Source organism: Triplophysa rosa, linkage group LG4 (assembly GCF_024868665.1).
Source record: "Triplophysa rosa linkage group LG4, Trosa_1v2, whole genome shotgun sequence".
Lineage (NCBI taxonomy): Eukaryota > Metazoa > Chordata > Actinopteri > Cypriniformes > Nemacheilidae > Triplophysa > Triplophysa rosa.
In genome coordinates, this window is record NC_079893.1 from 31,971,830 (window position 1) to 31,987,954 (window position 16,125).

Below are 16,125 nucleotides of genomic sequence, written 5' to 3' on the forward strand. Positions count from 1 at the left end.
TCTCTCTCTCTCTGTCTCTCTCTCTCTCTCTCTCTCTCTCTCTCTCTGCAGCGCACACCCTTCTGAAAGCAGCAGTGGGCGGTCATCTCACGAGCAGCTCAGCTCAGTTCAGCTTCATGAGAGGTTGTAGGTCAGATTGTGTTTGCTCATGGTGTCTCAACACACGGTGGAGAGTCGCGCACTCATTGTCTTCTTCTGTGCTTGGTTTGTTCATTAACATCGATGGAGGAATGTGAGGTGCACTGAAGTTGAGGGGTCAGGTTGGGGTGTCAGCATCATCGTTGGCTTCTGGATCGGCGTGACGTGCAGCATGGCAGAGGCGGGTGAGAACAGAGATGTGAAAGAGCGCTGCCCTCAGGTGTTTGTGGTGGACAGTAAGGCGCTGGGCGTTCCGGCCGCCGTGAAGCTGGATGGCCATCATCTCTCTCTCATCTACCTGCTGCTGGGTGTGGCACTGCTGGGCGTCTTTATAGAGGCCGGACTCATCTATCATCTCTACAACAGACTCACGGTGAGCGCTTTGAGGATTGTCATTTATTAGTTCTGCTCATCTGTCGTGTCCCACCACACGTTGGATGTAAACTTGATTTTTCAGACACTCGTAGAGTTTGGCCAGACTAGACTGATTTGTTCAGAACTTTCTGAACTTAAATCAATATGTCATCTCATTTAAAGTGACAGTTCACCCTAAAACAGAAGTTCAGTCATCGTGTACGTGATTGTAAATCTGTGTGCGAGTCTTTCTTCAGTGCAACACAAAAGGAGACGTTTTGAGAAATGTCTCAGTGGTTTTGTGTTCATACAATGGAAGTCAATGGGGTTCAATGTTGTTTGATGACCAACATTCTTCAAACGATCTTCTTTTGTGTTCTGAAGAAGAAAGAAACTCATGCGACCACACGACAGTGGATAAATGATGACAGAATGACTGTCCGTATAATATGAGCTCATACTGTACACAACAAGAGTTAAATCAGCTGATGTCATAAATGTGCTTCAGAAACACACTATTTCAGCTGATGCAAAAAAAACCTTCAGAAACTTCAGATTTTTTGAAAAACTTAAAAAAAGAGCCCACTCAAGGAAACACTCAACACCGTTATGGTGACTTCTTATTGTTGATGTTTTTTCAGTGATTGTGTTTGTTAACAGCAGGTGTTCATCATTAATGACTCAATCAGCACATAATTAATCATCTTCATCATCTCGTTAACTTTAACTCCCCCTTTCAGTGTTACTTCAACTCTCTGTACATTGGGACGAACTCTGAGCAGTGTTGATTTAACTCTGGGGATTTTGCTGCGTAGGTGTAAAGAACCGATGTGTGTCAGCTACAGCGTGTCAGAAAGGTGGTTTCTAATGTCTGTTTGGATGATCAGATTTTACCTCCACCCTCCGATGACACCCCTGAAGAAAGGGAACCAAAAAGCATGATAGCGCGTGCAGTTGATCAGATTACTTTTCAGCTTCTGTTATTTTGTGTTAAACCGTCTGTTATTTAGCTGATCTGTCCTCTATCAGTGACCTGAGGTTCAGCGTTTGGTTACCAGTTCAGATTATAAACCGCTGTCACACCACCTTCTGCAGCATAATGCTCATGCTTTTACATGACGGTGTTCATTTCCTGTAGAGATGTGTGTCGCCTGTTTTTATTTAGGTGTTTTATTTTTATGAAGATGACAGAACATAAAAAAAGACATGATCACTTCATCCTCCAACTCTCACTGTAAACCCAAATGCTCAAAATAATCAAACAGATTAAGTAATGTAAACTTAATTTTATGACAAAAGTTTATTTTTTGATTAAATTGAAGTTTTAACTAAAACTCTTAAAAAAGTGCTCCTTGTTAAATTTACTTAATTTAAAGATGTAAATTCAACACAATTGGTCGAAAAGGATTTCCAGTTCCCAGCATGCTTTGCGTCAGACTGCATTAGGAGAGTACATTTTAAAATATGATTATTTTATGTGTTTTACAGTAAAGTTAAATTCTTGTTAGTGTTTAATGTTGACTTATCTTGGATATTTAGAAGAGTTTTGACAGTTTTTCAGATTAACAATTATCAAGCAGAACTTTCACATTTTGATTAAACCAAGAACCTCACATTTTTTTGAGTATTGGCAATTTATCCGTGTTTACAGTGTGGTCTTCTTGATTATTGACTTTTAAATGTCAACATCTTCTCAATGAAACAGAAGAGCTTGTTATTTTTAACGACGTGTCTAATGTAGAGAAATGTGTTTAGAACTTTTTTTACATTTATAAACCGAGTAAAGCAGATAATCTTTGTACCTTTGTAGTGCTTGTACTTTTACGGTCTTGGCCTGTAGATGAGCGTTTGCACTGAGTGAGCCAGACGTACCACTTTTGCTGTTTTGCTAAGAGAACCCAAAACGCAGGCAGCAGTTCAAGAAAACTCAAACTTTAATATACACAAACAAAACCCACGAATGGTGGTAAAACAAGAACACAACTAATATAAAAACTTGAAAATAAACACTTCCCACGTTGGGACAAGAAACAAGAAAACAGAAAATCTAGACTTACTAATGAAAGACAACGGCAAGACTAAATAATGACACAACATCCAAACACGGCAAGGAATTCAACAAGCTTCAAAACATGACCGTAAACACTGGCAACGCAAAACCATTCAGCACAGGACAGAAGACACAAGGGCATAATATAGGGAGACTAACAAAGGAAGATAACAATGGGCAGGTGTGGGTAATGAAACACTGAAGGGAAGCTAAACGAGAGAACGCGAGGGGCGGGGCCAAAGACGAGACCGGAGAGAATGCATATTATGTCTTGACCGACAATAATATGTTTCTCTTCACACAAAACACGAGGCTCTGCCATGACTCTGCCACAAGACCAAGAAAGACATGACATGATGAGGCAGAATCATGACAGTGTAGTATATGAATGTCACTGTGAACCGGAAGTTGAGATCGTTTTTACTTCCGTATTTTGACGCATTTCGGAGTGAAACAGAATTTCGAATGAGAGAAATAGTGGGCGTGGCTTGCGTTTTTCACTGCAAATTGATTGGACATATAAAAACAGCCGTTGCATTTTGAAACGAAACTGGCAGCAGACTGACAGTTGAAGGGGAGGAGTTAATGGATGCTCCGCCCAAGCCGTCTAACATTCGTCATTTAAGATGGAAAGTCATTCGAGGAATGAAGTATATTTTCAGATTTTAACTGAAGATTATGAGGGTACATCAATTTTAAAAAGAGAATGAGAAAATGTACGTGTGACTCAAAGTGTAATAACATGAAGTGTACACATTTTAACCCGGGTGAAGCTAACTGTTCATATTCAACGGAAATAAGAGAGAACATTTTATCATGAAATGTAATGATAATGATTTTCTAAAGCTTTAATTTCTCAGTAAAAGTCACTGTTGTGTAAAATAACTGATGTTGTTATTCTCATTACAGGCACCATCAGATAGGCCCATTCATAACGTGGAATATATGAAAGTAAGTTGTCTACATGTTTGTGTTTGTTTGGCGTTTAACATCTGCGGGATAAAACACAACCCAAGGCGACTAGTTCAATTTGGCAGAAAAACCACAGATCTGGCAACCCTGTCCCGCATGACATTTACATTTAAAGTGGTCCATGTTGAGTTTTTTAAAGCTTCGTGCATAATATGAGTGTTATTAATTATGAACGAACTAGCAAAACGCTTGCTGTAGATGGCGCGTCAAATATTTTTGGAAGATATTTCATATGTGTCATATTAATATCGATGCATGTTTTTATCAACAGGCAGAGAATAACTCATTTCTGAATAAACCACACGGTGAGTACAAAAACACACAGACATGTGTAATCGCGTGATGATGCGTGTTCGGTAATCACTGTGTTTGTGTTGTGAACAGAGCATAATGAAATTTTACCCGAAAAACTCCCTGAAGATGTGCGCAAACCTGCAGCGTTTCTACAAAGTATGAGAAGCTTTACACATACACTACACACAAATAAAAGTATTACTCACTCTGTCTATATAGATTCATGTACATCTCCTGACAAATAATTCTGTAACAGCAATAATAATCATGGCAAATATAGAAGAGTACATTTTCACATTGTGTGCGTTTGTCTTCCACCAGAAGAACACGGGGCGTTGCGCTGGACACGAAACATTTTCCCTACGTTCGTGACCGGTTTGCAACTCATGAACAACAGTCTGTACATTCAAGAGGACGGATGTTATTACATCTTCTCCAAAATGTCCTTCCTGGAGAACTGCAGTTTGGTGAAGCATCAGGTCATGTACATCACAGGGAGATACTCCGGCACCATAGAGCTGATGAAGAGTTCCAGGTATCTCCAACCTTAAAACAACAGTGTAACACATGAAATCACGATTGAAGTTTTGTGCCTTTTATACAGCAGCTTTGAGTTCTCCTTAAAACAATATTACTCCATTTCAACCTACGCATGCATACGCATTCTTCTACAGAGACGACGGCCAATGAATTTGGTTTATTAGAGGACTTGATCAACTCGGTAGCAGCAACAGCACAAACACACTCCTGTAGTCCATAATTCTTGTTTTGGTTGTCAAGAAATTCGTAATACGCATGAATGTTATGTCACGGTTTTCACTAATTCACAATTTTGTCGTTTTCACAGAGAAGATAATGCTTTTTAAAAAACGTTGAGTTTTCAGCACGGCGAAACGCAGTTGTCGTGTAAATTAGGGTATGGTCATACCTGCCATTTGTCCTGGCCGGGATTTCGGCGGCGTCCTCCGGAGGTCGCATTTGTCCGCCGCATACGTCATCGAGGTTTATTATTTCAGGTTTTATTTCAGAAAAGCAACCGTTATGTTTCAAGGCAAAAATGAAACTACAATGATTATTCGTTAATTGTACAATGTTTTTTTTATCTGAAATGTGAGAACCTCGATGACTTGGACTATGTGGTAGACAAATCCGAACTCTTGGCCAGGACGTGTCCGGGGAAAATGGCACGTATGGTCACCCCTATGTAAACGAAAAGTTACAGTTTGTTAATGCCGTAAAATGCCGTTAATGTGGTGTGTACACAGTAGAGAAGAGAAAATGTGATCTTATTAATTTTTTTATACTTATGAATGTTTTGTAGATATCTTTGCAACAACCACAAAGACCAGTCGATGCCAGAACGTGGCAACAGTTACCTGGGTGGAATCTTCAACCTCGTAAAAGGTGACAGCGTGTTTGTTCAGGTCAATAACCTCTCACTGGTGTACGGAGAAGCATCTGAGAACTTTTTTGGTGCCTTCAAGATCCACTGACGTCCATACTCCTGCACACGCACGCACACTCTTTACTCTTTGTTCTCTTTACTCTCAGATTCTCAGTTTGAAATATTTTTAGATGCTAATATACAGTATTTACACATCCTGTGCTGTGTTTATCATTTCTAGGCGTTTGTTTTCTGTTGGGGAGCACATCCTTCAATTCTGGGTTTGGCGCTCAAGACAATGTTGTGTTAATATAAAATATAAGAACATTTCTCATGTTTCACGTTTTTATTACATGTACTCTGTTTAGACTGATGATGTCGTGTTAGGTCATATTTAAAATCTTAAGTATGTGGTTACGGCCCAGCTAACACATTTACGTTGTGACGACCTGGACCGGACCATATTCCTTGCCACGACCTACCAAATAACGTTCCAGCGACGTAACTTTGTGATTCCCATATTCGTAGTGACCATGTAACATTGGACGTTGCTGGGACGTGGTGATTACCTCCTGAAGACGTAAATGGAACGGACCATTTTTCGTCGCAGCAACGTACCAAATAACGTTTCTGGGACGTAACCAGTACGTCCCAACGACCAAACAGGTTGTTAAAATCGTGTTTGTAATTTATTTATACCCCTCTTTTACTAAAATATGTGTTTACTCTCACCTCACATTTGTAAGGTATAAAGTAAAGAAAGAATATTAATAAACCGCTAAAATAATGTATCATGCAGTGAAGTAAAACGAAATGACCGTTAATGTTTAAATGATCTGAGCGAAACACAGTTTTAATTGTTGTATCTTATTAAACTCTAGTTTAATAGCTGTGAAAAGTTGGATTAATAGCATTCGTTTTGACAACATAACAGATTTTACTCTGATCATAAATTTCCATATAATAACATAATAAATAGAAATGACCAGATTCATTAATCAAATGACCAGTGTCCAGGTTATCTGAAGACCGGTATTCCACGTCGCTACAGCATTCTCCATGGGATTAATTCACAGCGTTGTTTGTGGACATGGCTAGGACGTTTCTGGAACGTTAGCAAAAATTCTAAGAAATAGAACGTTGCCAAGACGTCCTCAGAACGCGATCACAAAGTAATGTCACGGTGACCAAATGAAGACGAACTGGCGACGTTGTCAGAACGTACTGTGTTTGCTGGGGGGTTTGCGTGCTGTTTTTGATGCAGTGAATTATTGGCTGCTGTTAGCACGAAACCATAGTCACGAAACGTTTAGAATGAAAAACGTACGTGTCAGGCTGTTAAATCACACTTTTGCTGTTTTCATGGTTTTCCTGTTTAACTTATGGCATGTTCATAATTTTGCATATTGCTGTGCAGTTCATTGTTAATAAGATGAATAAATTGTGAATAAATATCATTGTTTAAATTCAAACGACGTTTTTGTTCAGGTTTTTATGCTGAACTGTATTGTGTTGTGTTTGATGTCTAATGTAAAACTGAAGTTGAGAATGACTGATTTATGAATCAGATTCACAGGATGTTTGTTGCTCATTTGAAAATGGATAAGCAAGATAATCACTTTAGTTTTAAAGGGATAGTTCACCCAAAACTAGTAACTATTGCTTTAATTGGACATCCCAGGACAGTGACTGATTATGACTTTTGTCAGATGTCGTAATTTTGGTTCTTAATGCATATGAAATACTCTGTACGCAAGTTTGCGGTCACAATAGACTGCACCAGGGATGACATATTTTTTAGTCCAACCTGGAAGTTAGCATAACACAACTGGTGTCATGCTAACTTCCAGGTTGGAGTACAAGAAGCCAAAATATATTTTTGTTAAAAATAAGCTCTGCGATCAACAAAGGTTTATGATACTTCAACACAAAATTCATGAATTGCCATAAACAAACTTGACATTCTAGTCACCAAGCTTCTAGTCTAGTCTTGGGGCCCGCCCAAGAGGCCGTATGACCAACAGGTAAAGCAACCAATCACGTTTCGTTTTGTGCTGCATCAAAAGTTAACAGCAACCATGTTTATGAGTTTATTCCTTGATCTTTGCATATTTTTAAGAATTAAGAGTTTAGTCGATCGTGATGAATTCTTATAGCAACCGATGTAAACACGACAGCTTACTTCTTAGATCGGACAGCTTCGTGTTGTTTCCAGGCGAACCGTAATAAGAACGCGACACGCACGTCTCACGGAAATCCTGTAAAATTCAACCAATCAGATGACAACTTCGAACGTGCTGAAGTGTTTCCAAGAAAGTGTGTCTTATGTTTTAGACGTTCAGCTAATGGTTCGTGGGCGTGACGTCTGAGACTTCCAAGATTCCAAAAAACATGTTCTCTAATCAGTAGGTACTCTGTGGATGAATCTACTTTCGTTTTTGTTTGGTGTCCATGTTTGTTTATTTTTAAGATTCTTTTGTTTTATGATTTTAGAAGTTCCCGACAACAGTTTTAGTCCCATGTGTCCCATTTGTGCCTGACTCGGAAAGGCTTAAAAAAACGCAAGTATTACTGTCGTTTTATGTCATAGAACTTATTCCAGACATTTAAACTAAAAACTGATTGACGAGGGATCCAGAGGAGTTAAAATGCTTACTCGCTTCCTGTGGCTGGCCTACAAAACTACGTCCAACAGCTATAGAGACACATCAGCAACATTTCTTGTGATGAGTAAATGACCAAGTATTTCATGTTTCTGGGCTCACTCTTCATTTATGAGTGTGTGGAGTTTGACATTTCTGTTTTCCTTATTTATGAAGTTGAAATGACTGGATTGACTGTAATGCGGAATGAAATGTGACAACGAAAATGTTCAAATCTCAGAGTGAATCACTTGAGCTGCAACGTTTGCACAATGTTCCTCGTTCTCTTTCTCGTTTCCAACCTCAACCTCACGAAGAGAGAGAGAGAGAGAGAGGAGGAAAGGCAGAGATAAGGATGGAGAGAGACAGGATGTGGTGTAAGACAGAAAAGGGACGATGTATAGAAACCAGGTTTTTTATTTTGAGGTGGGGGGGTTGCATTTTCCTTACTCAGCGCATTTCTACACTCACAGCGGAAGTTTCCAAAAACCTGCAGGTCACCACAAACAAACAAACGAAACGACTGCCATTTTTCTTTTCTGCCGTCTGGTTCATTTCTTTGCATTTTTCCTTCCGTTTTTAGAGAATGAGAGAAAGTCGGTTTTCCACACACATTACAGCCGAAGAGATGTTTCTCAACCCAAACGTATTCCCTTTTGAAAGATTAGAATTATTTGCAGTTTATGTTTCTTGTAACGTCGCTTATTTTGTTGTGTGTTGATGCTTTGGCAATATTGTACTTAAAACAACCATGGCAATAAAATTGACATTGATTGAGACTCATGGCGCCACCTGGAGGTGACCTGTCCAGCTGTGGATAAAATCATGCTTTGCCAATGGTAATCAATATGCCCAAAATAAACATGGTTACTGCACTTTTACTATAAAATATCACGGTTATTTTTTGTAAGCGACACCCTAAACATGCTAATTGCGTCTTCACACTGTCAGTTTGTGAAACGTTTATCGTAAAACAGCAGACCCCAGGTAGCACAGGTACGTCTGTAAGATGTCTGCTGTGTGAAAACGTCTGATAAACGTCTTAGAGAAGATGGTTTTACATCCATTCTAACCCTGATAGCACACATACATCTGGCAGACGTCTATTTGATGTCTGCATTTACATCTGCAAGACATCTCTAGAAGACGTGTGTAAGATGTGTAGGATTTAGAATGGATGTGAAACTGCTCTTTCTGAGATGTTTAGCAGACGTTTTTACACAGCAGATATTTTATCCAGATCTCCAGATCTTTAACAGATGTATTACAGACGTACGTGTGCTAGCTGGGAAATCATAAACTTCTTACAGACGTCATCTAGAGGTCTATATAACATCTGACAGCAGATGTCTGAGAGATGTATTACAGATGAGCAAACACTCAAAAAATGCTTCTTACAGATGTAAATGCAGACATCAAATAGATGTCTCCCAGATGCATGTGTTGGCTTTGTTTAAATTTTAATACAGTCTTACATAGATGGTCTTATATTTGACACATGTGATTGGTGTTGAGCTGAGTAGACTTGAAATGAATCGATGTGAACTAAGAATTGAGGTTTTTGATGTAGACACTGTAGATCACTGCTTCACACACAAACATGATGTTTAATGTTTAATTGTGTGTTTGTGGTCGCAGCGAAATCTTAGAATGTGTGTTTGGTGTCTCTTGTCATTTTGAGAACCGAGAACAAAACCAGGAGCCTTTCTCCTAAAATAGCAAGATTTTTCTAAAAATCATACCACAACAAAAAAACACCCACATAACACACCAGACCTTTTACAGATATGCTTACACAAAAATAATACTGATTTATGATATTTATGATTGGAGAGAGAGAGAGAGAGAGAGAGAGAGAGAGAGAGAAAGAGACTTTTTGTTTCTGACTGCTACTTTCTGTTGTCTCGCTTGAAGTTTCCAAAAACTCTCTGTCGCTGCATGCAATCAAAACTGTTGAGATGAATATTTCGTCTTTCTTCCTGTGTGTTTCTATTACTCAGAGACAGAGAGAGTGAGTGAGTGAGTGAGAGAGAGAGAGAGAGAGAGCTGCAGAGAAAATAGGTTGCTTGTTTCTTTCCCGGCATCAGTGTCGGTCTAATACATGACAAAGTGAGTCAAAATGAGAGGCAGACAGACTGGCAGACAGAGAGACAGGCCTGCAGACAGGCCATTAGACTGCAGCCCAAAAAAATACAAGAAGCAAATATGAGACATTACGCAAGAACAATGTGACCAGCAGGTGTCAGTAATAAGCCGTTGAGTTCCCTGAAACACATGGCAGCCATTTGACCCACGAGTCCAGTGTTAACCTGCTCTTGTTTCATTCGGTTGAATGTGATTAAAAAAGACATTTGTAAGAACAAACACATTTGTCTAGATGACAAACACATGTGGGTGTGGAAGTGAAACAGCTGCTGAAGATTTGCTTGGAAACATTTCTGATGTTGCATTCGTTGGGTTCTCGAGACGGTATACTGTTGAAAAAAACTGGTCACGTGCTGGTTCCTCACCATCTTAAACCATCTTAAACCAGCACAAACCAGCAAATCAGCATCAAAACATACCTAACCCAGCATATGCTGTGTTTTTCAACAGGGAGGGCTCTATCATACACTCGGCGCCATGCAGCGCGACGCAAAGTGTTTTTTGCAAGTTTCAGCTCGACGCAGTTTTCATTTTCACGTCCTGCGCAATGTTGTTTAAATAGCAAAAGCATTTTCGCCCATTTGTGCGCCCATGGATGTGCTGGTCTGAAAACGAGGCGCATTGTTGGCGGGTTGCTATTTTGAACAATTGCAATATTCCCAGATAGCACAATCCATCTGGTTTACGTCTATTTGACGTCTGCATTTACATCTGCAATACATAGTTTGCTCATCTGCAATACGTCTCGGAGACGTCTGAATGTCTGTAATACGTCTGCTAAAGATCTGGAGATCTGCTGCTTAAAAACATCTGCTAAACATCTTAGAAAGAGCTGTTGTACATCCATTCTAAATCATAAACATCTTACAGACATCTTCTAGATGTCTATATGACGTCTGACAGCAGACATCTCCGAGACGTATTGCAGATGAGCAAACGATGTATTGTAGATGTCTTGCAGATGTAAATGCAGACGTCAAATAGACGTAAACCAGATGTATGTGCGCTATCAGGGTTTTTTTGTTATTTAAAGAGCGCATTAGTAATATGCGCCTATAGGCGGGTGCACAGCGTACGTACATTCTGCTTATTACACACAGAGGAACACGCAGCAGCACACAAACAAGCCAAATATTAAAAATATTAGTTATAAATTGTGTGCATGAAGATAAAAAATGGCTTGTTCTGTAGATGGTCTGCTTAAATGGAATGGGAGATGAGACTCTGATTGGTTTACTGCACGTTTAGCCCAAAACACCCCCATGACTGATTAAGAGAATAGGGACAACCCTTTTAGACCATGCGCTTGGCGTGCCGACCATTTCCCCGTTCTTAAACTAGCAAAAGTGGATTTGGGCACGCCCTAGAGCACTTGCGCCTTAGACCGTGCGCTTAGATCGTTAAAATAGGGCCCTAAGTTTGTTTTCCTGTCTTGATGACGTGTCATTTCTACATCTATAAACTCTCATGCAGGTGGCTTCCCTGATGGCACACGTACATCTTGTAGACATCTATTTGATGTCTGCTTTTGCAAGATGTGTTTTTTTACTGTTTTTATTTTTTGTCATCAGATGTCATACAGAATTCTAGAAGACGTCTGTAAGATGTGTGTGATGTAGAATGGATGTAAAACTGCTCTTTCTAAGATGTTTAGCAGATGTTTATACACAGCAGATGTTTTCCAGATCTTTTGTGCTATCATGTAAATCACATTCATCACTTGCTGTATCTTTAGCTGTGGACATTCAAGGTTGTGCGTACAAACAAATAAATACTATGCGGCTAAATTTGAAAGTTCATCTTTTGTTGTAATACATCACTCATAATAATATTTAGCCCATTTGTATGGGTGATAATTTAAAGTGATAGTTCGCCCAAAACAAAAATTCTAGCATCATTTACTCATCCTCTTGTCATTTCAAACCAATGTGAGTTTCTTTCTTCCGCAGAACACAACAGAAGATATTTTGAAGAACGTTGTTAACTGGCCCCATTCACTTGCATTGGTTTTGTGTCCATACAATGGAAGTCAATGGGGTCCAGTGCTGTTCGGTTACCAACTTTCTTCAAAATATCATCTGTTGTGTTTTGCGGAAGAAAGTCATACAGGTTTTAAATGAGGGTGAGTAAATGATGAAAGAATTTTCGTTTCGGGGTGATCTACTGTATCACTTTAACAACAACATTTACGAAACGTTATTTTAAGGTTAGTGTACGTCCTTGTAATTTTAGTTAATTAAGCATTCGATTTTAGATTTCTTGGAACCAATCAATCACAACATAATATGCCAAACTGAAGGTCTCTTTATCAGTGAAAGCACTGCAGTACAGAGCTCTTTAAGTGACAGGTCACCCCAAAACAAATTCCAAATCTTTCTTCTTCAGAACACAAAAGGAGTTTGAAAAAACAACAACATTGAACTCCATTGACTTCCATTGTATGGACACAAAACCACTGAGACATTTCTCAAACATCTTCCACCGAAGAAATACTCACATACAGCTTTACAACCACGTGAGAGAGAATACATTTTCAGCTGAACTGTCCGTTTGACCAAACACTATATAAAGTATTTCTGCCAGCCGCTCTAAAATCACACATTTAACAATTTTCGATTCTGCCTGTACAGAAAATCTTAACAAATTCCTGCTAAATTACTAGCAGACGGTCTAAATGTTGAAATGACTCATGCTGTTTCCAGATGCTCTGCACAACTTGCCCGAGGTATTAATGTCAGATAAAGAAAAAACTTTAAGATTCACATGTGTTGAAGAGGGCATGATGGTCATGGTCACAGCTCAAATGTTAGGACTTTTATTTCAACTTTGAAATGCTGCTGATAAGGTCCTCAAACATCGTTAGGGTTTGTGTTTGTTTGTTTGTTTGTTCAGCGTGGGCCGAGGTGTCGTCGTGTGGTGATGACTGAAACCACATCAGCAGCTCTGACTGTAAGTGACGCAGACGATTGGCTGAACTTTCCTCCTGAAGAGTCTGCTGACATCCCGTTCACCGGAAACAACACGAGAATACATGGAGAGCAAATGGAGAGTTTCCTTTTGAGAACATGACACACGCGTCTCCTACAGGGCTTCAGAAGATCTCCAATAAATAGGGAAGATAGTTATTACCGACTTAAACATTTCTCAACAAACTTTTCCATTTACTGGGAAACTTTACATAGATCTCACGGCAACCGTTGATCAAGTTGTGTCCTTTGCAATTTTAGGAGAAGAATCAAACACAAAATTGGTCATAAAAGCTCTCCACAGCTCAAAAAAAGGATTTCACGTCGTATACTCGGAAACACATCAGAGACGCCTGGAAATATGTACATTGACAAATATTTTGGGTTTTATTAAATAAAGCATTTCAGTGCTGTCATCATTGTTACATTCATCTGTAGAGTTCCTGAGTTTGTCAGCATTCCCTTCACAACAAACAGCAGAACACAACGTGTGTGTGTGTGTGTGTCGTCACATCACAGACTGAACAAAACGCACTTGGCTTCTAAGTGTTGTGTGTAATAAACATCGACATACAGTGAACGCAGTCGTCTGTGAACACAAGAATGAGTCAATCGATCATCGTCATCACGTTTGACCTTAAACATACCGCTTCACACATAGCACAGGTACGCCTGTGAGACGATCTGTGAAACATCTGCTAAACGTCTTAGAAAAGGCAGTTGTACATACATTCTTCATCATAAACATCTTACAGACGTCTTCTAGACGCCTATACGACGTCGGACAGCAGGCGTCTCCTAGACGTACTGCAGATGAGCAAACGATACAAAAATACGTCTCGCAGACGTCTCCCAGATGTATGTGTGCTATCAGGGTTACATGTAGTGATATCTACAATATTTAACATGTAAAACGTAAACATAAACACATTTATGAGCCATATATACAGTACAAACAAAACAGAGCATAAATATTACAAATATTTAAAATGTAGAACACATATAAATATATTTCAGTTATAAATAGTGCTTAGGAATCTTGGCTTATCCATTTGGTTGGTCGTCAGCAGGTCCACGCAGAATGTGCAAACTTGTCTCATGTTTACATGTGGAATTGGTTTTAAATGTTGCATAATAATAATCGCATATTTAATGTCTTCAGTCTTATTGGTAGCTGTAGGTGTCATCCGGTTAGTCCAAATATGTATTAAATAAACATACAGCGGACGGAGGATGTTTAGAATGATGGCCAATCCGGTTCAGGGTCATTTAGCAAATTTAAAACATGTTGAAATTTCCTCACAGCTTTGAGGACAGATAGACCTGCTTGACAGAGCGTTAAAATAGAGTCCTGAGATAGCATGAGTGTGGATGAAGGTCGAGAGGGCACGGTAACTCTAAAATCAGCTCAGTTCCTCACATCTCATCTGGCTTTTATCTGTCAACCCGAAACATCCCGAATCCGGAATCATTCAGCTCCAGTTTCCAGTTGTGGAACGGTTCGGAAAACTCTGTAAACTCTGTTCCAGCCAGCAGGCGACTATCCTTTTCTGAAAGGGTGACCACACTCCAACACGTATGGCTAACCGGTTGCGTTCCGCTTGGCAGGGACACCGAGCAGGTCAGTCGTGTGTTAGCATTTTGATCCTTAAACTTGACAGTGAAGCGGGCCTGTGGACAGACGTGCACGCAGGAGAAGTTCAGCTGGACGTAGAGGAAATAACTTCCGCTGGCGGCCACGTTCAGAACGCTCTGTCGTTTGTCATAGTTGTACAGAGCGCCCATGGATTGACCATCTCCATACGCGATAGGTTCCCACATCATAGTGCCGTTCTTCAGTTCACCTGCAGGGCGGAGACAGAGAGACACACTTAGTCCCAAAACTTGCTGACTGAGCAAATGTTGTAGACAAATATTCTGTTGTTACGTTCTACTGACAATGCGCATTAAGTGCATGCCATGTCTTAAGTGCGAATTTAAGTAAATAAACATCTATTTTTGTTCCTAGCAACACCAAAGTTAAGTGCACGGAAACCTCACTTATGTAAGGGCCATTTGGTAAAGAAACGTGTCAAATATCATGTTGTTTTGACTGACTGGATTTTACGAGCCCGGAACGATTTTATTATGAACTAAATGTATGAAGTCACGAAAGGAAACTTACTGTTGGTGGCTCTCAGGTATGCAAAGTTCTGTCCCTAAAACACGAAGAGAGAAACATTACAGGTCAGATTAAGAATGTGGAGTTACATAAAAAAAGAAAAAAGGCCCTATAGCAAAGCTATTTTTCTCTAGTTATTATGGGTTCTAATTGAAGTTTGTTACGAAGAGAGAGAGAGAGATGAAAAAGGGCCCCGTGACATAAGCGCGCAAACATACCTTATAGGAGTTTTCAGAGAGTTTGTCCGCAATCTGCGCGACCACTTGGCCGTTGCTCTTTGGGGTCATGCGCGCTTCCATCTCGCTCTCGAGGTATCTGGCGAAAAGCAGCGCGCCACCGAGTCCAGCGAGGAACATGACGAAGAGCGCGACCACGGACGTGATGAGAAAGGTGTCCAGACACCTGCCGCGGGGACGCGCAGCGGACTGACTCTCGACATCTGAGACCGCGGACATATCCAGAAGCAGCGTTGTTATCCAGCAGCGGCAGCGCGAGGTGATTATATCCACGAGAGTTCGCGTCTATCTGACGGCAGACGTCATGAGGAGATGGTTTTAAGTCTTTTTCTATAGGGAGGAACTAGCGGGTTTCCCACGTTTCCTCCTCCCGCCCACGAGCGCGAGAGACGGGGAGGGTTTGAAGAAAAACCGACTGACTTTCCGCTTCTGTTCTTTCGCTCTTGCGCAAGCGGAGACGGAAAGCGAGACGAGCGAGTTGAAGTGTGAATTTCTGTGACTGGCGCTCCATCGTTTCGTGGAATATCGTCCTACATGCACCATCCCATCCCATAATCGTTCTCTCACGCGGCTTTGGAGCCTAGTTTTGTGTCACTTTCATTCAGACGTTACACTGACCTGGTGACACGCACCAGCACAAGACAGCATCCCTGTGCCCCACTCTCTTGAAAAGGCGGAACGCTTGAATTAAGTGTATTCCTTGTTAGTTTAACAACCGAACTCAAATGTTGTCCAGTTGCGTCCTCTTTCCAAATGCCTTTTTTACTTTGTTTGGTGTTGAAC

General features: G+C 40.3%; 2 protein-coding genes across 5 annotated transcripts; one reads left to right on the forward strand and one right to left on the reverse strand.

The window, feature by feature from the left end:
- The first annotated feature begins 27 nt into the window (after positions 1–27).
- On the forward strand, positions 28–6,656 carry LOC130552931 (tumor necrosis factor ligand superfamily member 6). 4 transcript variants are annotated; one of them, XM_057331625.1, is made up of 8 exons: positions 94–130; positions 229–511; positions 3,452–3,493; positions 3,786–3,819; positions 3,899–3,964; positions 4,130–4,343; positions 5,130–5,212; positions 5,434–6,656. In XM_057331625.1, exons 1-8 carry the CDS (start codon positions 117–119, stop codon positions 5,505–5,507), a joined length of 810 nt encoding a protein of 269 aa, XP_057187608.1. In that variant the 5' UTR covers positions 94–116; the 3' UTR covers positions 5,508–6,656. The 4 variants fall into 4 exon arrangements, with proteins under 4 accessions (XP_057187609.1, XP_057187608.1, XP_057187605.1 ...); XM_057331626.1 differs by having other exon boundaries at positions 28–123; positions 5,130–6,656; XM_057331622.1 differs by having other exon boundaries at positions 5,130–6,656.
- Positions 6,657–12,277: 5,621 nt separating this feature from the next.
- Positions 12,278–15,771, reverse strand: LOC130552934 (uncharacterized). The gene is made up of 3 exons (XM_057331629.1): positions 15,325–15,771; positions 15,110–15,143; positions 12,278–14,789 (listed from the first exon to the last, which is right to left on the reverse strand). Exons 1-3 carry the CDS (start codon positions 15,559–15,561, stop codon positions 14,380–14,382), a joined length of 681 nt encoding a protein of 226 aa, XP_057187612.1. The 5' UTR covers positions 15,562–15,771; the 3' UTR covers positions 12,278–14,379.
- Positions 15,772–16,125: the final 354 nt, after the last annotated feature.